Source organism: Bemisia tabaci, chromosome 1 (assembly GCF_918797505.1).
Source record: "Bemisia tabaci chromosome 1, PGI_BMITA_v3".
Taxonomy (NCBI): domain Eukaryota; kingdom Metazoa; phylum Arthropoda; class Insecta; order Hemiptera; family Aleyrodidae; genus Bemisia; species Bemisia tabaci.
Genome location: NC_092793.1, coordinates 39,090,967 through 39,112,238, shown reverse-complemented (window position 1 = coordinate 39,112,238; position 21,272 = coordinate 39,090,967). Strand labels below are relative to the sequence as shown.

Genomic DNA, 21,272 nt, shown 5'->3' with positions numbered 1-21,272 from the left:
AATTTTTGACACTCGTTCCCTAGTAATCAACGCACTGTGTGCTGCTGCACCTTTGTACAGGCTCCGTTTGGTAAAATATTAAATAGAACACCTAGGACTAGTACTTTGAAAATACGAAACATTTAGCAAAATCCAGATGGGGCCGGAAAAGGCCCTTAACAATACTCCTCCTTCATTCTTCCATCGTAAACTATATACCAGAATTTTAGTTCAATTTGACTCAAGTAGGTATATGTACATAGATTTTGGTTACTTGTAAGTGAGAAGTTTGATGAACCTAAACAAGAACCGTCATATTTTCAATAATAAATTCGGGTATTTTTTATGCGTTCATTGTATTCTACATAAAGTTTTGATATGGAAATAATATCCTAAAACCCACTTATGTTGGTTCCTAAATTTTTAGCCTTTCCAGTGGTCCATTACAAGGCTGCAAGTTACCTACCGTTGCATTTGCTAATGAGCTTTGGGTTAATGCACTATGCTAATCATGTCCACCCTACATTACCTTTGTTTGTTAAAATAATTGCTTAACATGTTGCATAACAGCTAATATTGGATAGCACTTTGCAATTCGGAACTATGGGCAATACGGTAGGTTTTCAGGAGAGCAACTTTTGCAAAAACCATTGGCGTTTTTCCTCAAAACGATCAATGTTGTGGTTTGATGGTTCATTTTATAGCTATGGAGTTTCTTTAACACCCTGTGTTGACAGATTCTTCGAAAACATCAAACTGTTGTCAAAAATTACAGGAAACGGCTATAGTTCCTTATTGCAAAATGAAGAAACCGGGGAAGCTCATTTTGCTATTAGGAACTGCAGATTGTTTTACCACTGACTGCATAGGGGAGACGACCCTGGTGTCACTATTACACACTGGAGGGTTAACCCCAACAGAGAAAGCACCTCTTTTTCCCATTATACGAGGAAGGAGGGAGGTGCATTGTTCCTGCGGAAAAATATTTTACCAAAAACAGGGTGTGCAAAAAATATGGATACCTACAGACTTGCTAATATTTCGAGAATGGTGGCAAATATTTAAATGCGATTTAGACGGGAGGGTTTATAGATTCGATTGACATGAATCGATCGAGAAATGAGAGCGTGAATCGATCGACACCGACTCGATCGACAAACTATTAAAAAACCCGTGTCATGAATCCGACATGAAAGGATCGTAAAGTTGGAACGTGAACCGATTGACGTAATTCGATCGGCACTGATTCGATTGACGACCGTGAATCGATAAAAAACCCGCGAATCGATCGACAAATCCGTGAATCGATTGACAACCCCGTGAGTCGTTCGAAAAATCCGTGAATTGATCGATAAACCCGTGAATCGGTCAACAAACTCGTGAATCGTGAAATTTTGAAAATTCGAAAATCCAATATTAGGAATATGGCTTAAAATGATGTCTCGGCTCCTGTTCAATCGATCTTGCTGATTTTTGGTATCAGGTGGTATTTTTGGACGAAAAAGTAGAATTTCTAGTCAAATTTTGAAAATTCGAAAATCCAAGATAGCGGATGAGGCCTAAAATGCTATCTCGGCTCCTGCTCGATCTATCGTGGTGAATCTTGGTGTCAGGGACCATCTTGGGACAGGAAACTCGAATTTTTGTTCAAATTTAAAAAAATCGAAAATCCAAGATGGTGGATGTGGCCTAAAATGACCTCACTCAGGGGATCTTTCATTACTCGGAGAGTACTTTAAAGGGGAGCTCAGAAGACGCAACCTCAAACTTGTTTTTCGTGGATTGAAATTCAAAAAATATCGGAGAAAATTCTTGTGGCTTATGCGTACCTAGTAAATACTTTAAAAAATGCATAAATCAAAAATTACTGAACAAGCTCATTGTCAAAATTTGAAAAAATTTCAAATTTTCAAAATTCGGTCAGGAATTCGAGTTTTCCGTCCAAAAATACCCCATACAACCATGATTCACTACTATAGATCGAACAGGAGCCGAGATAGCGTTTTTGGCCACATCCGCCATCTTGGATTTTCGAAGTTTGACCAGAAATTCGAGTTTCCCGTCCATAAATACCGTCAGGTACCTACGAAAAACCAGCAAGATCGATCGAACAGAAGCCGAGATAGCATTTTGCCGTTCTGCTTATAGTTCCGAATTACAAAATGGGAAATTCGAGTTTCGCATTACGCAATAGGGAACCATAGTATAGGTCCCAATTGCAAAATGAACCTCACTTGATCCTGCGTCGGCAAATTTTTGCGGGGTCGCTGAAACGGGATAAAAATCGTTTTTGAGGATTTTCCTTTTCTAAATAGTAAGTAAATACACTCCTGATGCGGAATTCATCATAAAAAAAATATCGAAAATTTGACCCTAGTTCCTTATTGCATAAAGCTGTCCAATTGAGGTGCATATTGACGTATGCATACGTATACAAGGTGTTTCAGACCAACCGTACCAGGCCTTTTTCTCGGTTGGTATAGGTCGCACGAAGTCGGAGACCGCGGGGTTGAATAGGGAATTGACCCCAAGGAATCCGAATTTCGTGGTCCCGAAACCCCCTCACCCCCCTTGGGGGGTAAAGGGGGGGGGTCACGATGCTGAAAGTCACGGTTCCCGACCAAATTGCGGATGAATCGCATCAGAATTGAAAAGCACGAAAAATTTCACGTGGAATTGACCCCTAAAAATCCAAAATCGGACCATCCAAGGCCCAAAAATGACCCCCTAAAGAGGGGAACAGTACCCCCCTCCATAATTTCTCTTTGATCTCAAAATTGACGTAAATTCTCCAGAAAAAGACGGTTTCCCAAGTAATCGACCTCGAGAAATCCAAATCTCATGGTCCCGAAGCTCCTCTAGCCCCCCTTGGGGAGTAAACGGGGGGGGGGCCCAATTTTAAAAATCGGGGCTCCTTTCCGAATCGCAAATTGATTGCATCCAAATTGAGGAGCAGAACACATTTACATCTTAAGTGACTCCTAAGAGTTCTAATTGACCCCCCTGAACGGCAGAAAGTAACCCCCTGAGGAAGGGGGCCTCGCCCCCGCCAAAAATTTCTCAGGATTCCTTTTGGTCGCAAAACTGACGTCGATTCTCCAAAAAAAGACGGTTTCCCAAGTAATCGACCCCGAGGACTCTAAATTTCATGTTCCCTGAGCTCCTCGGAGCCGATTACATGGGAAACCGTCTTTTTCTGGAGAATCGACGTCAGTTTTGCGACCAAAGAGGAATCCTGAGAAATTTTTGGCGGGGGCGAGGCCCCCTTCCTCAGGGGGTTACTTTCTGCCGTTCAGGGGGGTCAATTAGAACTCTTAGGAGTCACTTAAGATGTAAATGTGTTCTGCTCCTCAATTTGGATGCAATCAATTTGCAATTCGGAAAGGAGCCCCGATTTTTAAAATTGGCCCCCCCCCCCCCGTTTACTCCCCAAGGGGGGCTAGAGGAGCTTCGGGACCATGAAATTTGGATTTCTCGAGGTCGATTACTTGGCAAACCGTCTTTTTCTGGAGAATTTACGTCAATTTTGAGACCAAAGAGAAATTATGGAGGGGGGTACTGTTCCCCTCTTTAGGGGGTCATTTTTGGGCCTTGGATGGTCCGATTTTGGATTTTTAGGGGTCAATTCCACGTGAAATTTTCCGTGCTTTTCAATTCTGATGCGATTCATCCGCAATTCGGTCGGGAACCGTGACTTTCAGCATCGTGACCCCCCCCCCTTTACCCCCCAAGGGGGGTGGGGGGGTTTCGGGACCACGAAATTCGGATTCCTTGGGGTCAATTCCCTATTCAACCCTGCGGTCTCCGACTTCGTGCGACCTATACCAACCGAGAAAAAGGCCTGGTACGGGTGGTCTGAAACACCCTGTACAGGGTTATCCAAAAATCACCTACCACCCCTGTAACTTTTCTTCTAATTGAGATAGAAGTAAAGTTTGAAACTTAGGCAATGTTCCTCGGTCTAAAGTAGCAACTTTTTGGTTTCCCCAAAATTTTGGGGAGCAGCGGCGGCCTTCCCTAAGGAGGGCGGCGGCTAACTTTTTTTTCAAACGGCAAACCCCTTTTTGTGATACTTTATTTGAAAGACAATAAAAAAGAAAATTTTTGGCGCAAACCACAGGTCAAAATGTTGATTTTTGACAAAATGGCGGAAATTTGGCATCTCCGTTTTTTATCGGCGGATCAGTCTGAAACTTAGAATCCTACGGGTTTTCGGGACGAGAAAAACGACTCTGGCATTAGTTTTCCAGAAAAATCAGTCCTTTAAAAATAGCGGCGGTTAAAATGGCGGCTTAGAGCGGGAAGAAAAAATGACGGAAATCCATATCACCGGCCATAACACCGATTTTTCTGCCGCCTTCTTTAAAGTATTTAGTATTTCAAAAATCTAATGATCGGCTCATTTTTCTCGAGCCAAAATAACCACAGAAGTATCGACTTTCGTGCAAATCCATCGGTAAATAGCCGTGATATGGATTTCCCGTCATTTTTTCGCCGCCATTTTGAAGTTTTCCAAAATTTCAAAAATCCAATGAAAGATTCGTTCTTCTCGTGTGGAGATACCCCCGGATACAAAGTCTCATACAAATCTAACAATGAGCAGCCTAAATATCTACTTCCCGCTCTAAGCCGCCATTTTTACCGCCGCCATTTTGAAAAGGACTGACTTTTCTGGAAAACTAATGCCAGATACATTTTTCTCGTCCCGAGAACTTTAATTTCAGAATAATCCGCCGAAAAAAAACGGAGATGCCAAATTTCCGCCATTTTGAACTTTGACCGGCCGCTGTTTTGTCAAAAATCAACATTTTGACCTGCGGTTTGCGCCGAAAATTTTCTTTTTTATTACCTTTCGAATGAGACATCACAAAAGGGGGGTTGCCATTTGAAAAAAAAAAGTTAGCCCCTGCTACCCTAAGGGTGGGGGGGGGGGGGGCAAAAAGTTACTACTTTAGACCGAAGGACATTGCCAAAGTTTCAAACGTCTATCTCATTCAGGAAAAAAGTTACAAGGGTGGAAGGTGACTTTTGGATAACCCTGTTTATACAGCTGAACATTGAGGTCCTGAAAGGAAAGGCCTCTGCCATTGCAGAGATTCCAGTGGTGGATCTGTCTTTGTCTTTGCTCTATACCGAATTTGGCAGTAATATTGTAATAGAATGGGGCCCTATCACTTACGTTTTCGGACCACATTCCATTATGCTTTCTAGCTCATTCGGGCCGAAAGCCATCGATTTCGCAAGTGCGGGCTCAGGCGTCAGCATTTGGATGTTTAGAGTTTCCATCTCGGAGCGCCGATGTATCTCGCAATCACGTCTTTGACGTCATCGCGTCATCGGACGCTACGAGATGTATGCTCTCGAGATTCGCGGCGGATTCATTCGTATTTCGTATCCGGTATCTACGAGGCAGCGAGTTTAGGAGCGTCTAGCCGACTAGCTAGAGTATAGTGCATCCTGTGTATACTGTTGCTTTATATTTCGAGATATATATCAGCTCTACCATTTCGAGTTACGTGTACGGATCATTTCATCCTCCCCCCCATTACATAGTGGAGACTCCGGGAATCGAGCACGTCATCGAAGATCCCAGGTTAGTATCTTGAAAGTAAATTAGAAAAAATTACTAAGTAATTTTCTCTTAAATTTTCCCTTGAGAAAATTTTTTTTTTAAACACTACAAAGAAGTCGAGAGAAATTTTTTTTTCTTCTCGCAATCAACTACACAGTTCAAGAAAATTAAATTTTTTTGCTCACTGTAACTTCGCCGAGAGTACTCTGTAAGTTTATTGGAAGCATAAACTTAGTGAAATTATATTCACGTATAAACAAGTGCAGTAATTGAAGATTATTTCAAGGGTTTAGACGGAAAGTCAAACTTAGAAACTTGATATTTAGTGAAACTGTGTTTCGCAAAATCACTGCAAAGCAATTTGGGAGGAGTTTTCTGGCAAATTTCTTGTCCTCAGACAAAATCCTCGAGCAAACTTTGAAAATCCAAGTGATTCAAGAAGTTAGGCGAAAGTCTTAAGTAAATTCATTGAAATTCTTGGCGAATAATATCAAGTACAATTGTTCAGGGTTCTTTAGTTCAATCGCTTTTGTTTCATACTTTTCACAGTTACAAAAATTTTGTTCATCTTAGGGATTGAACAAAGAGCCATGCACAAATTCGCCCGTTTTTGGGCCCTCGAAATTGGGGTCGGTGTGAGGTTTTTTTTCATCTATAGGGTGACCCTTTACACATAATAAAATTTCAGATTGAGTATACGCACCGTTTTTGAAATATGGGGGGGCAAAGTCCCCGATTTTTACTCATATTTGCAGGTATTTTATAGTCGAACTTCGGCTGCTACAAGGTACCGGATGTGGATATTGAAGCGCGGTTTGCGGTGATTTGTCAAGCTATTTCTGGATTATTTTTTCACATCTTTTACATACCCGCAAATGGTTTTTCGGGGGGGGGGGGGGGGGGGAGCTTTATTCATACTATCATGACCGTTCGTATACGTCTTACTGGCATTAATTGCTTCGTTCTCGACTCCTCTCCACGCCGTAATCATGATGGTATTTTCTGTTAGGAATCTTTCTTCTTCTTTATATTTGACCAATTCTAATGTTGTCTCCCCCTTTCTCCCTTTTTAACCTCCCCCCCCCCCAATTCTAAACACTCCCTCTCAAGTGTATATTCCTGTGCGGCAGATATGAAGGTGTTATTTGTGGGGAATTATTTTTCTGTCTTTATGGTTGATAAACTTTGACCCCACCTATTTCCTCCTTCCCCCCTTTACCCCTGTTTCACCCCCCCCCCCAATTTCCACCGTACCTTACTCGAAGTTGTCTGCTCCCTCCGCAGCAGAAATGAGGATGTTTCCAGCGAAGAATTTTTTACTTCTTTAAACTCAATACAAGGGAGACACCCCCCACCCTTTTTTCTCTTTCCCATCCCCCCTCACTAGTTCATATTTCCTCCCTTATTCCCTCTTTCCACTGCCCCCCCCCTCTTTTCTCTTTTTTACATGCTTGAATACTTTTTTTTTGTGAGAGTATAATAGTTATCGGATAGTGTAATAGTTACCAGAAACATCCTCATTTCTGCTGCAGAGGGAGCAGACAACTTCGAGTAAGGTACGGTGGAAATGGGGGGGGGGGTGAAACAGGGGTAAAGGGGGGAAGGAGGAAATAGGTGGGGTCAAAGTTTATCAACCATAAAGACAGAAAAATAATTCCCCACAAATAACACCTTCATATCTGCCGCACAGGAATATACACTTGAGAGGGAGTGTTTAGAATTGGGGGGGGGGGGGGTTTAAAAAGGGAAAAAGGGGGAGACAACATTAGAATTGGTCAAATATAAAGAAGAAGAAAGATTCCTAACAGAAAATACCATCATGATTACGGCGTGGAGAGGAGTCGAGAACGAAGCAATTAATGCCAGTAAGACGTATACGAACGGTCATGATAGTATGAATAAAGCTCCCCCCCCCCCCCCCCCCCCCCCCCCCCCGAAAAACCATTTGCGGGTATGTAAAAGATGTGAAAAAATAATCCAGAAATAGCTTGACAAATCACCGCAAACCGCGCTTCAATATCCACATCCGGTACCTTGTAGCAGCCGAAGTTCGACTATAAAATACCTGCAAATATGAGTAAAAATCGGGGACTTTGCCCCCCCATATTTCAAAAACGGTGCGTATACTCAATCTGAAATTTTATTATGTGTAAAGGGTCACCCTATAGATGAAAAAATACCTCACACCGACCCCAATTTCGAGGGCCCGAAAACGGGCGAATTTTAGCCCTTTTTGTGCAAGGCTCTTTGCTCCAAATATTAACGGTAAATTTTAGTCGACGCTTAGAAATTCTTTTGTGTATATCGCAACAAATTGGCGACTTTTTCTCCGATTTTCTTCCCGTGCTGACTCTCCTACGCAGCTGCGATCAAACTTTTTAAGTCACGACGCTGTTTGCGCAGAGAATCTGGACGCGCGACGAAATCAGGGATTTCTTTAAGCTTTTTTGTTGCTTCTTCTTTCTTCGCTTCTATCAGTGTCAGCTAAATTAGTGCCGAGTACGCGGAAGTAACTCACATTTCTCTCCTAAAATTAAAATTCTCTAGATTCGTCGGGAAATTGTGCGTCGTTTCCATAAAACATCGCGTCGAGTAAATAAACATTAAGCGCTGCCTTGTCTACATTGAATTGCGACTTGTGTGAGAGTTACGGGAAGCAACTCAATGAAGAGAATAGCATAATACGAAATCATCTTTTTCAAAATCGCTTTTTCAGAGACTCGTAGCTATGTTTCCAATCGCGCTCGTTGCACCAAGAGCGGTTGCAAAAAACGCTGATGCCAGTAAACACAAAGAAAGACCGACCGAGTCCACATTGCCTCATGCCGGTTTAATTGAGAACGAGTGCGATGCGGTCGGGTTTGAATGGCAAACCGAACTTGTGCAGGCAGTCCCATAGGACCAAGAGACATACTGTTAGAGGGCATGGAGACCAGAGAAAACGGCCGGAAAATGACCCAAAACTGGAACCAAACATTTCAACCTGGTTATTGGGGGCAAAGTTCCGCGCAGATGGATCCTCGAGGACACAGGGCCTTCCAGGAAATACCGGGACAAAACCGAGAAATTCAAGAAATGTTTAAAGCCCAGCTGGAGGTGACGAGAACGTTGAGCCAGTCCATAATGGAATGGAACCAGTTGATAGCAGGATCCAACGTTCCCCGATCAGCAGAAGGACCAATAATTTCAATTAAGGCACCTCCCTTCAAGAGACGTTTCAAGGGTGAAAGTGACTATGAGATCAGAGACTTTTTGAAAGACTTCGAAACGCACTATCGCAAGTGTTCGGATCAAGAAAAGCGGGACCAGCTCAGGAGTCACTTAGGAAAACGAGCCGTGCAGTATTATGACAACGAGGAAATAGCGTTCCAAAACTGCGAGTCTTTTGAGGAAACCAAACAAAAACTGATCGAATATTTCGATGATGTTGAGGATGCCCTCCAGAAATTCTCTGCGCGAACGCAGAGAAGCGATGAGGACCCGTTGGATTTTGTGCAAGCGAAGAGAAAACTGGCGAACTTGGCTAAAGTGAACTCGACTGAAGCACAGTTAGTGAGGAGTATAGTAATGGGATTGGCACCGGAGTATTTGGCCCAGGTGATTAATAATCGTGATTCAACAATTAAGGAGTTGATAGAATCAGTAAAAAATGCTGAACTGGCCGTTGCCGCAACCAGCAAGGGAAGAAACTCTATTTTGGCTGTGAATCACTATACTTGGCAGGAATCATCCTTAGAATCCCGGGTGAAAGCCACTGAAAATACTCTAGCAACGTTGGTAGCCGCAGTTGATTCAAATCGTGCAGAGACGGAGAGAAATAGTCGAGCATTGAACGCTATGAGGCAGGACTTGGCCAGGGGAGTTGACGCATTAGTAGCCGCAGAAAAGAGGTTACGAGAGGCAACAAGCGGTGACGCGCTCTATCAGGGACAGCAACAAATGGCAGGGATGCCCTTCAAGAAAAGAAAATGGACCCGAAGCCAGGAAGCAAACCCCGGAAATCAGCAGTGTAGATGGAACGGAAACGCGAACCAGGCCGTTTCAAGGGCGCAACCCGCAAATCCTCATCTAAGCCAGCAAAGTTTCATTCAGCAAAATCATGATCCTTCAATCAGTACAATAAAATCTCGTGATAAGTTTGTTACTAAAATTTATCCTAGAAGTAATTTTCCTGTCAAAAATGAGGGTCATAAGTCTTTTGCTGAAACCAATGAAAAGATTTTGGACAAATCCGCATATGATTTTTCAGCTTCAGATACTGTGGATCAGGAGCCTATTTACATAAGAAGTGTTAATTTCATGCAGGATAAAAACTTTAAGCAAGAAGTTTATTCGAACGATAAGTTTTCTGCCGAAATTTAAGGAGGTCACAGAGCAGGCTCACTCCTTGTCTGATTTTAATGATTCGAATGTTGGGTCTAACGCATCTTTGAGCAGTGTTTCAGATAGTTATGAGGAAATTGGCGCAAGCAAAGGGATAGTCGAGCCCGTTACGGAGCGTGGGGATTCCGACGCGCTCAAGAGTTGCAAATCTGAGGAGGAGTCAGTCCCATGTGAGATTCAGGAAGGAGATCCTCACAATATACAAATATTCCCTGAGGAATTTGTGACTTTCACTGAAGAAAATCGTATAAATGATCATTTTGATCGGCAGGAAAGTGGAAAAGAGGCATCAAAGTTCGTAAACGAGGTCGAGATGCTCACGGTAACAAGCGATGGACTTGAACTTGCGTATGGTTTACGCGTTTCAGGTAAGCAAGGTGAGGTCAGCAATTTTCGAAGCACGGACACCGCCGGTCGCGCAGTTTACAAATTTGAAAGAGTGAGTAAGAAAAAGCGAGGCTATAATACTGCGAATTTCACAGATGATGCCAAATCTGAGTTCAAGAAGAAAGTATGTTTGAAAAATAATGGCTATTTTAATGGGCACAATTCCGATCATGATTTTTCTTGGAGGAGTCCCAAGAATTGGAGATTTAGGAGGAAATTCGATCCTGGAGGATAGTATCAATCCAGGATTTTCGGTATCAAGACGTGTAACTTTCTTATCACAATGACAATGTTTGTTGTTTTTGTTTAACAGGACACGATAAAATATCCTTTGATTTTCAGATTTTTTTTTCGTGTTTGCTTAATTTTTACTCTTCTTGAAAGACTTTTCCGAACGGCGAAAGTCCATAAAAAAAAGAGAAGCTGTTGCAAAAAGGACAGGTTTAAAGAAACAATCTTTTGCATTTCTTGATCGTCTTATGTTTTGAGAAAAGATGATTTTTAAGTCTTAAGTTTTTAAGTTTTCTTAGCTCTGTTAGAAACTCGTTACAGGTCTCGTTATTCATTTTTCATTTCAAAATTTTTAAATCGTATGTATGTATTTTTATTTCATTCTAGGAGACCCGTCTCATTGTTTCTTTACTTTGTTAGTTTCTTCATATTTTTCTTCTTGAAGATTTTCCATTTTCCATCTTCCTTGAAATTTTTTACCCTAAAAAAAAAAATTCTCGGAGGACCCGGCCACCGATCTAGGTCAGCGCGCGGAGGCTGAAAGAAAAACAAATCATGGGCATACCGCGGTTGCGCCATTTTTGGGGCGTCGGCCGTCAATCTGGGCGAAAAAATTTCTCATGTCGAAATTTCAAACAAGAGCGGCGCTCGCTGAATTTTCCTTGTTATGTAAGATGGAATTAGCCGGCAATTTCCGCAACCGAGCCGGCCGAGTTCGATGTGTTATTGGCAGAAATGAAAAACAATGCGCCAGCTCCAATGGAGCGCCAGCTATGGATTTGCTAATTCCATTTTATCAAAAAAAAAAAGAAGTATAAGTTAGCAATTTTCATCAATTTTCGTTCTGAATTACCTACGACCTGTAATTAGACCAAAATTACCTAACTTCATTACTAATTTTATAAAATTGACACTCTCTCTTAAGGAAGGTCAGAATTTTTCCTCTTCCTTGCGGAATATCAGCAGTACCTAAGCATGGACAGTTTTGTCAACCCGCGGCACGTTGTGTGCAGCGTCGTCAGATTTATTTTAAATCCTGATTTTATGAATGTTTATTTACCTAATATTTCATGGTACCTGCAAATTTTACTTTTCAAACTTCCTTCCTTATTTGTATCAAAAGCGATACTTAAGTATGCCCGATGGTTTTTGATTTCTTTGAACAACCATCAACTTATTAGAAATGTCCATGTTACGTTGGAAATATTCACGAATGTATTGTGACAACAAGGAAACCCATGACAGTTTTCGATTTTTTGTCTGAGAAAAATTTCGTGGTGGAGAAAAGGCGCTACTGCCCCCGTTTTTAGGTTTCTGTTTTTCGTTTAAAAGTGTAGAATGGTTTCGACTAATTACTTGTATTACTTTTAAAAACGAAACCTTATATAATATTGGAAATTAATTTATTGTTATTTCTACTGGTTTATACTCATATTTCCGGTATGATCGGTAAATTATGCTACCATGGTTTTTTTGTTTACTTAATTTATTAATATATTATTTTTTGTAATTTACTAAGCATATCTCTAGATTTTAAGAATCCTGCGCTGATATTTTACAGTTGCGCTTCTAAATTTTGTTAATGTAATGTTTTCTCCTGAGAATAGGAAATTCCAGCGCAGTAGTCTAATCCTGTGTTTTTGGCAACGTTGCAGGATTCCTGTTCGCAAGAGAAGTTTCTTGATGCCGTCTCGGAATTCGCATCTCTGATGGGAACCGCACTTACAGTCCACGCATCCTCAATGGTTCACACCAAAGTAGCGCCCAAATCGCGGGAACTTTGACTTCGCTGATCGTCAGGCAGGATACCGGCCGGCTCATCTCCTGTCGTCGGGACCGGCGGCCCTTTCCTCAGCGGTCAGCCCTGCTTCCGGGGTAGAAACATCTCTCCCTGGTTCATCATCCCCTGGTTACCGTAACCGGAGTAGCTAAGCTTCGGCATCCAGCGACTGGTTGGCGGGTCGTATCCCTCAGCGCCCTCGGACGTATCAACCAATCGACGAGGCGGCAAACTTCTTCCACTGGTCGCCAGGCAGGCCGATCCCTAGGACAAGCAGAGGCCATCAGTGGGCTTCGAGACACGTTGGAGGCACTCTTCACACCCGGCTCATCCTACCTCCACTTTCGGCGGGATCCGGGCGTGCTTCGCTCATCTGATCGGCAAAGGCATCTGGACATCATCCGGATATCCTGAAGATCGCGGGACGATCCCTGCAACCTTGCGGCGAAGGCGACACGGCGATTTGGCAACCGCGAAGCATCACGGCGCTTCATGAAGGACAGCTGATGGTGCAAATATCAACATTGGGCATCGCGAAGGACTGAACGAGGCGCTTCTGAGTCAGCAGAATGTGTTGGACGGGCATGGCACCTGAGATTTTTCGGAGCGACAGCAAATTTCTTTGTAGTAGTTTTAAGTACCGAAATCGGGTACTCGTACTCAATTTTTTATTTACGTTTTTTTTCGATTCAAATTTGTTTTTGAGTACCACGAATGCGCCAGGTTAAACTGCGGTGAACAGATTTCATAGCAATTTTGGGATTTTGTTACATGAACAGAACGGCTATGAAACCTCTCGCACCAAAGTTCTGATCGGGTGCCGGCAAATATAAAATGTAGCCGCTTTATTTATTATTTTTTTCGTAAAAAGTCATATTTTCTATTACTATTCGATTAATGTTTTTTTTACGCTAGCCTCCTTTTATTTATAATTTTTTTAAATCTACTTTTATTTTACTATTTTTTTTACGATGAAACGCTGCACTTGCTACGCAAGGGCCTTTGCTTCGAAAGGAATGGTTAAATCATTTTTTTTTTTCGTTTTTTTTTGCCTAAGGTGGAAGAGTGTAATAGAATGGGGCCCTATCACTTACGTTTTCGGACCACATTCCATTATGCTTTCTAGCTCATTCGGGCCGAAAGCCATCGATTTCGCAAGTGCGGGCTCAGGCGTCAGCATTTGGATGTTTAGAGTTTCCATCTCGGAGCGCCGATGTATCTCGCAATCACGTCTTTGACGTCATCGCGTCATCGGACGCTACGAGATGTATGCTCTCGAGATTCGCGGCGGATTCATTCGTATTTCGTATCCGGTATCTACGAGGCAGCGAGTTTAGGAGCGTCTAGCCGACTAGCTAGAGTATAGTGCATCCTGTGTATACTGTTGCTTTATATTTCGAGATATATATCAGCTCTACCATTTCGAGTTACGTGTACGGATCATTTCATCCTCCCCCCCATTACAATATGACAGAATTTCGAGACATGCAAGGTTTAGAAATGCAGAGTTGAGATTTTGACTTACTGTGCATAGCAAACACACGGTCAACATCAAATACCAGGTTCATTGTTGATTTTCTCATCCATTCTTTGTTTCCAAAGATAGATAGAAACAGGATGAGCAGTAACGTGGTCAGTCTCATCTCGGTCTCAGAGGATTTGTTTTTCCTCTTCCTTCTTTTCTATATCTCCATCGTACTAAACCAATTACAAAGAATTGATGTGAGGTCAATTTTCAATTCGAGGTGAATTTTTGATGTGTCAAGCAAGAACTGTTACAATCAAGTAAGTCTTCTCCTAACTCCATCGTATCGGATACTGAAACCACACGAATTAGAAAACTATGGACTTTCTTGCAAAGTTGTCAAGTTTTATGGCAACTGTATGGGTGAAAATTGAGGACACCGCATGAATAACAGCGTATAACTGGAAGCAGTGATGTGAGAAAAACGCATTTAAAGCTTTGCATTTTGATGTACTACGCCGACTGCGCTTTGCAGATACACCCTGTTTTTGTGCCTTTGGGTGAACCAATCCTTCTATTAAAGGCTGCCAGGTTGATATTGCGGTATAATTTCGGTTTTTACAGAAATTTACTTAATCTAAAAAATCATTTTACAGTCAAAATGACCGGCATTTTGACGAATTATAAATCGTGAAGCTGGCAATGCTGCAACTCTCAATTGTTCAAATATGCTTTTTCTTATCGAAAACTCTCAGATTGCACATTTTTCGTTAAATTTTGGAGGAAATCACACCTCAAAACTTTCATTTTATCATCAAATTATCATCAACTGACCGGCATTTTGACGAATTTTAAATCGTGAAGCTGGCAATGCTGCAACTCTAAATTGTTCAAATATGCTTTTTCTTATCGAAAACTCTCTGATTGCACATTTTTCGTTAAATTTTGGAGGAAATCACACCTCAAAACCTTCATTTTATCATCAAATTCGATATTTTTGAGTCCGCAACTTGGCAACGCTGCCGCGGGGGGAGGGGGGCAAAAGATTTTTTATCGGCATGAAAATTTCAGAAAGTCACATCTTATACCAGGTTAATGCATACTAAAAGTTCAGATCGGTCACAGCAAGGATGAAGGAGAAGAGGTTTAATTTGTCGCCACATGCCCAGTGTGCTATTTTACCCTTAAAAAACCACAAAAATTCAATTATTTTTCAAAAATCTCACACACTCTATTTCGAAATTGGCCAAAAACCTATCAGGCAGTGCCCCACTACAACCTACGATTTTAATTTTTGATTTTGAATGAAAATCACACTTCGAAACCTTCATTTTATCATTAAATTCGATATTTTGGAGTCTGCAACTTGGCAACGCTGCTGCAGGAGCAAAAAAAATTGTATGGGCATGAAAATATCAGAAAAGTCAAATCTTATACCAGGTTAAAACACACTAAAAATTCAGATCGGTCAAGGCAAGGATAAAGAGAGGGGATGTAGTTTGTCGCCCTGAGGCCAATTTTGCTATTTTACCCCTAAAAAACCACAAAAATGCAATTATTTTCCGAGGAGCTCCGACAACCTATTTCGAAATTGCCCAAAAACCCATTAAGGGAGTACCCCACTACAACCTCCAACTTGAATTTTTGATGTACATTCAAGTCGCATTAAAATTGAGTTCAAGCGCACCCTGCAGTGTTTTGGACTCGGGAAGTGGTCCTCTATTAACCCTAAAAATATTACAAAGATTTGACCGAAGTTGGAAATGGCCGATTTTGAATAAGGTCCTTTGTTGTGCGGAGATTATCTATTTGACAACTGCATAGTTTTCTCAATTCCTTTCATTCGCGTTGTTAACCTGAAATTAGCTGATATTTTCCGAGCGTGTGTGTAACGTTCTATGGCACTTTTGATTCGAGGCTGCGATGTTGCCCTTGGCTAGTACTGAAGTGCTTGCAGCCATTCCTCTAAAGTTTAGACGCAAACAGCACTCTTCGTTAGCTCAGTGCTTCATAGCCACCTGGGTGACAGGGAGGAGAGTCCAAACTTTACCTAAAATGTGTAAAACTCCATGTGTTCAATAAAAATTAAGTTAATTGTGATTGAATGGCCAAATACGTATTCTGGAAGTCCAAAAGTCATTATTGCTCAAACATTTCCTTGAATATATCTACAGCTCGAATGCTAATACTCACCACTTTTCTCCTCCTGTAAATTGTGTAATATTTTAAGAGGGTAGATTATGGCGTAGAGGCACTGTGGGATATTGTTCTCGTTTCAGTGCTACTGATACAAGTGATACAAGCACACCAGGGCAGGAATGTGCTGTTGACTATCGTGGCTTTTCATGAGCACTTGTTGTTTCATGTTCGGATATTTGAGATCCATTTGGTCGTTTATACTTTTGAAGAGACAGTGAAGACTTGGAAAATGGGAGATAAGAAGAAGACAGTATTTTGGTGCTAGGACGCCATGACAGCTATATATTGCAGGGCTCGCTTCCACAGGAGGCCTGGGCGGCTAGACTTACATAAGTGCCATATCAACATACGTGACTTAAAATTTCTATATTATGTTGATCTTCTCATAAGCACTCCATGAACTTTTAGATATTGAGATTTACCAGCTAGAGAGTAATAGAATAGCAGACCTTAGATTAACACCCATATCGAGAATGGAAGCTCTCAACAATATTGTTGGTTCGATAAGTACTGTTTCTGCATGGTATATGCATGTGAGTAAGTTGTGGTCAACTTGGATTCGAAATTAATCAATTAATATTCCTACTCTTCAATTTCCCATCTTAAACCCAGATGCCTTCATATGCTTCTACATAATTCTTGTGGGGTACCTTAAAGTCCAAAATTTGCTCATGAACTTCCACTTTGTTTGGACATCTAAATTTTTTGGACGTAAACGGATTTGGACATTTTAGATTTCAAATATTGAAGTTCGGACATTCCTTCCGACCACCATTATCTGGGATATTTACCAACCAAAATTTTTATTTCCTTGGACAGTCGCTACGCAAAATTTTAATCAGTCATGTTACAGAATCGAGTTTTAGGGCATTAGTAGGCACCAGCGTTAGGCTATTCAAGGACTTTAAATCGCCTATTTCACGATCGTTTTGGAAATTTTCCATTAACATCATGGGTCCAAGAGAAAATAAGAAAAAATCATTAGACAAAAAATTCAGTAGCCCATTAATTATTTGTGATAAAATAACTTCAGAGATTTTGATGGGACTTACAGTAGTTTCCTATGAAACTGGAGATACATATTATGCTGAATGCAACCATTGTTCTGCCAAAAATACAGTACACACATTGCACCACTCCCATTATAAAAAGCCTATTCCTAACCAAAATTCATGTACCAATTCAGTGAATTCAATTTGTACGTAGATTTAGCTTTAGTTCGTAGATTCAACTTAGATTCAGAGAACTTAATTTGAGGTTTGCATTCCTATTACCAGATTACATTATGAATCTTTTGAAAGAAGCTTTGAAATGCAACTTTTATGATAGTGATTGGAATATTTTGAATAAGGAGGAAAACATTCTACTTGATTGTTTTGGGATTTACATCTTGCACACTCTTAATTTAAAGTTGCAGATTAAATTGAGTACATAATGCAAAATACAAAAGTTGACCAGAATATTTTGAATGTTTCCCAAGTTTCAAAAGTACAAGAGTCATCCGAAAAGTAAGGTTCCCTACTTTGTATCTTCGGAGCAAAAAGAGATAAATCGGTCAAAACATATTTACTAAGCATTTTAAGCTTTAAAACAAATCCACGTTTTTGTAAATCGGTTCTCTCTTGGCACGGAAAGCAGTCACTGACAGCGCTCTGCACTCCCGAATCAGTTGGAGACCGCTATCTACTGAGGAAGTTTTTCAGCTCAGGGAACAGATGAAAGTCATATGAGGCTAATTTGAGATACTACGAAGGCTGGGGGAAAATTTCTTTATGCAAAGCAACTGAATTGGAAGTGCAGAGCGCTGTCAATGACTGGTTATGGTGAAAAGAGAAGAGCCTTTACAAGGAAGGTATCAAGAAGCTGCTATAGTGATACCAGAAATGTCAAAACAAAGGTGAATACTACGTTAAAAAGTGAGGTAAGGTCTACTCAGTAAGGGCTACTAAATTCCTTTTCGATGTGATGCTTTGCGGCCACAGCCAGAGTTTGAAATGATCGACTCTCCGCGCATCTTGTCGCTTGAGGTGGACACGTCAATAGAAGGTTGTCCCAGTAAAATTGAGTTTTCTCATGAGCCTCTGAACCGATTTACAAAAACTTAGGCTTGTTTTAAACCTTAGAGTATGTTTCACGTGAGCTTTTTCACAGATTTTATTTATCTTACTTCGTTGGGAAGATACAAGGTAGGGGATCTTACTTTTTGGATGATCCTCGTATTGTTGCCCACAATGGCTGTCTAAAAGCAACTGTCCATCGACCTCCTTCTCGAGAGCTGAAAGAAAGCGACACGTGGTTTGTAAGAGGTTCTAGGTCCACTCATTAATTTTGAATCTAGACCAAGTTGAGCTCCCTCGGTTGAGAATTGACGATTTTATGAGAACATGATGATTCCACCCCTCCAAGACTTTCGGTTCTCTCTGTCGGTGCGCTGCTCTTTAGACTGCAACATCGCATGAACTTGGTATCATTGATAAGCTATGTACTAAGGATTTGTAACTCTTCGAGCCTATCACTAAGATGATAAAGTAACTTTTCAACTTCTTTCCTCTCTTCAATCGCCTGTTGCAGGTTGGTGCCCTATGGACACTGGACAGTCAGTGTTCACGCAAGTTTTTCTCGACCAGCATCATATCTCCTAGCACAATTGAGAAAGGCTCAGTGGAGCACAATTCGGTTTTGTATTCAGAGGCGTTCGATAGCTGGTCAAAATACTGAATAGAATAATTAGGCTTCAAGAGAAAACATGATTCGTCCCATGCAAACCGTTCATCAGTGGCCTGAAGCCTTCCTAAACTGCTGGTCACAAAAAAGTCTTGTGAACTCTGACTGTCCAGGCAGCACTAACCTACGACATGCAGGAGGGTAAAGGTGTTGAACATTTACTTTGGTATTATGGTAATAGGTCCAAAGAGTTAATTATCATCAGTGCATAGCTCATCAATGATGTCAAGTTCGTGCGATGTTGATGTCTAACGAGCCGCGCACCGACAGAGAGGACTGAAAATCCCAGAGGGATAAAATCAACACGCCCTCTCTTCTGTGGCACGCTGTTTTCGGGTTAGGTCGTGCCGCTGCAGGCTCATGGTAGTGAAGACATTTTTGATACGCCTAAAAATTTTCTTTTCCTTTTCCTATCCTCATTTCAGATTCCAGTTTCAAATCTTGCCGCCCTTCACTTAAAACTTTGCGCACTCTGCTTATCTATTCACTTTCTACGTTTTCTTCGTTCTATCCCTTTATCTTTAATAGGTCGATTCGCAGTCTCCACATGCAGTCAATGATCCAGAGAGTGACAGCGACACTTCAGAAAATGATTGATTATTTGTGATTCCAGTATTTGGAAAATACCTTATATTTGCAGTGGCCTTGTTGTCTCAACGACCAAAGCCTATTTTTTGTTTCCTCTTTAAGGGAACACCCCCGCTTTTTTTTAGTGTATAACCCCATACAACATGCTTTTGTCAAATCGCTAGGAAATTGCCAATTCTCAACTGATGGAGCTCAACATTGTCTTGTTATAAAGCAGATGAGTTAATCTAGAACCTCTCTTAAACCGCATGCTGATATTCATTTTAGTTCTTGAGGTTGTAGTCGATGGACAGTAGTTTTGGGACAGTCATTGTAAAACTCTTAAAATTCCCTTAAAGTAATAAAAGGTCTGTTTCTTTGCGTTTCTGAATATTTTTAAGCTTTTTTAGTATCTTTCACAGCTCCATGAAAGAAAAGTGAATTGAAAAAGTGTATTCACCTTTTAGAACTCTTCAGAATCTTTAAAAAGAGTAAAACCAGCACGTTCCTAGCCATAATTTGAAATGTGCCTCTCCAGCTCCTCATAAAATAATTCGAATTTTAGGTTTTCTTCTCACAAAAGTCATTCAATATAAATGTGAAGTTTCTTTTTATGAAGTTTAGCAACAAATATTATTGCTGAAAAAAATCTACTTGTATTATTGAAAATGTCTTTTAGTAGATTATTAACAGGTTACTAGTTTTCTAATTCAAGGCAACCATCTGCGCGCAATAGAGTTTTACAGCAATCATATCGAGGAATTTTCTGCAATTCAGACAGCCTGTTTCTTTAAGTATATCTCTGCTATTTTTAAAGCTATAAAAATAAAACACGAATAATAGTCCGGGCGCCCGGTAGCTAAAAATGAGGCTACCTGGAATTTCGGGCACACCGCAATTTTCTTGGCTTACTTTCTGTTTTTCGGGTCGCTGAATCCGAATCTGAAGTTTCCTACCGCGTATCTAGTGAGAATTTTCCGCCATTTTGAAAAAATGGCCTAAAAAGGCCTTTTTCACGGTTTTTTTTGATAGCGGCTACGCATGAGAAAAAGTCCCGGAAATAGTTAATGTTTTGAATAGCTGACATAATTTGGAAGAAAATGGTGTATACATATGCTAGGTTTGCTTAAAAATTGAGGAAGATGCAGTATCGTGAACATCGTGCCCATTCACGTTTTCGCGGCGCACCCGTCAACGCGCGATCCGGCTCGCCGCAGTCAGCCAAGTTCCGAAGCGTTCCAAAGTTCGGAGATCCGAGGTTCCTCAATTTTTGAGCAAACCTAGCATGTTCATATACCATTTTCTTCCAAATTATGTCAGCTATTCAAAACATTAACTAAATCAGGGACTTTTTCTCATGCTTAGCCGCTATATTAAAAAAACCGCAAAAAAAGGTCTTTTTAGGCCATTTTTTTAAAATGGCGGAAAATGCTCACCAGGTACGCGGTAGGAAACTTCAGATTCGGATTCAGCGACCCAAAAAACGTAAATTAAGCCAAAAAAATCGCTGTGTACCCAAAATTCCAGGTAGAATTACCAGGCGCCTGGACTATAAATCAATGGAATGATCATAATTTAAGCTTTCTACCAGCATAAAATTTTTTCAATTTTGTGCAAATGGATGATGAAAAATAGGAATTGCATGAAGCCATATAAAAAAAAGGAGGAATGCATGACTCCAATCACATTCAGCTACTTACAGCTTATGAACACCGATATTGAAAACCAGCACATCATTAAAAAGCAGATATTTTCACTTTTTGAATGTCATCTCGAATTGATTAGTAGAATCAAGAGTTATTCGGTAAAACGACTTGGAAAATTAAAATTCCCGCAATTGCTACCTGTACCCTGAAGAGGCTAATGGTAGGGTGCTGTAAGCAAAAACAGATCCAAAAAGTGAGCTCACATGCATTTTCCCAGTTTTTTTTTGTTCATAGCGAAGAGCCAAGCCAAAAGCAAGTTCAAAAGTGTACGTTCAAAAA

General features: G+C 40.9%; 1 protein-coding gene and 1 long non-coding RNA gene across 2 annotated transcripts; both read left to right on the top strand.

Moving 5' to 3' along the window:
* Positions 1 to 3,835: 3,835 nt before the first annotated feature.
* Positions 3,836 to 13,758, top strand: LOC140224656 (uncharacterized). The gene is made up of 2 exons (XR_011899916.1): positions 3,836 to 5,572; positions 9,989 to 13,758. It is a non-coding gene; the product is annotated as an uncharacterized lncRNA (long non-coding RNA).
* On the top strand, positions 7,492 to 13,758 carry LOC109035509 (uncharacterized). The gene is made up of 2 exons (XM_019049164.2): positions 7,492 to 10,302; positions 12,208 to 13,758. The coding sequence occupies exon 1, from the start codon at positions 8,417 to 8,419 to the stop codon at positions 9,911 to 9,913; it is 1,497 nt and encodes a 498-aa protein (XP_018904709.2). The 5' UTR covers positions 7,492 to 8,416; the 3' UTR covers positions 9,914 to 10,302; positions 12,208 to 13,758.
* Positions 13,759 to 21,272: the final 7,514 nt, after the last annotated feature.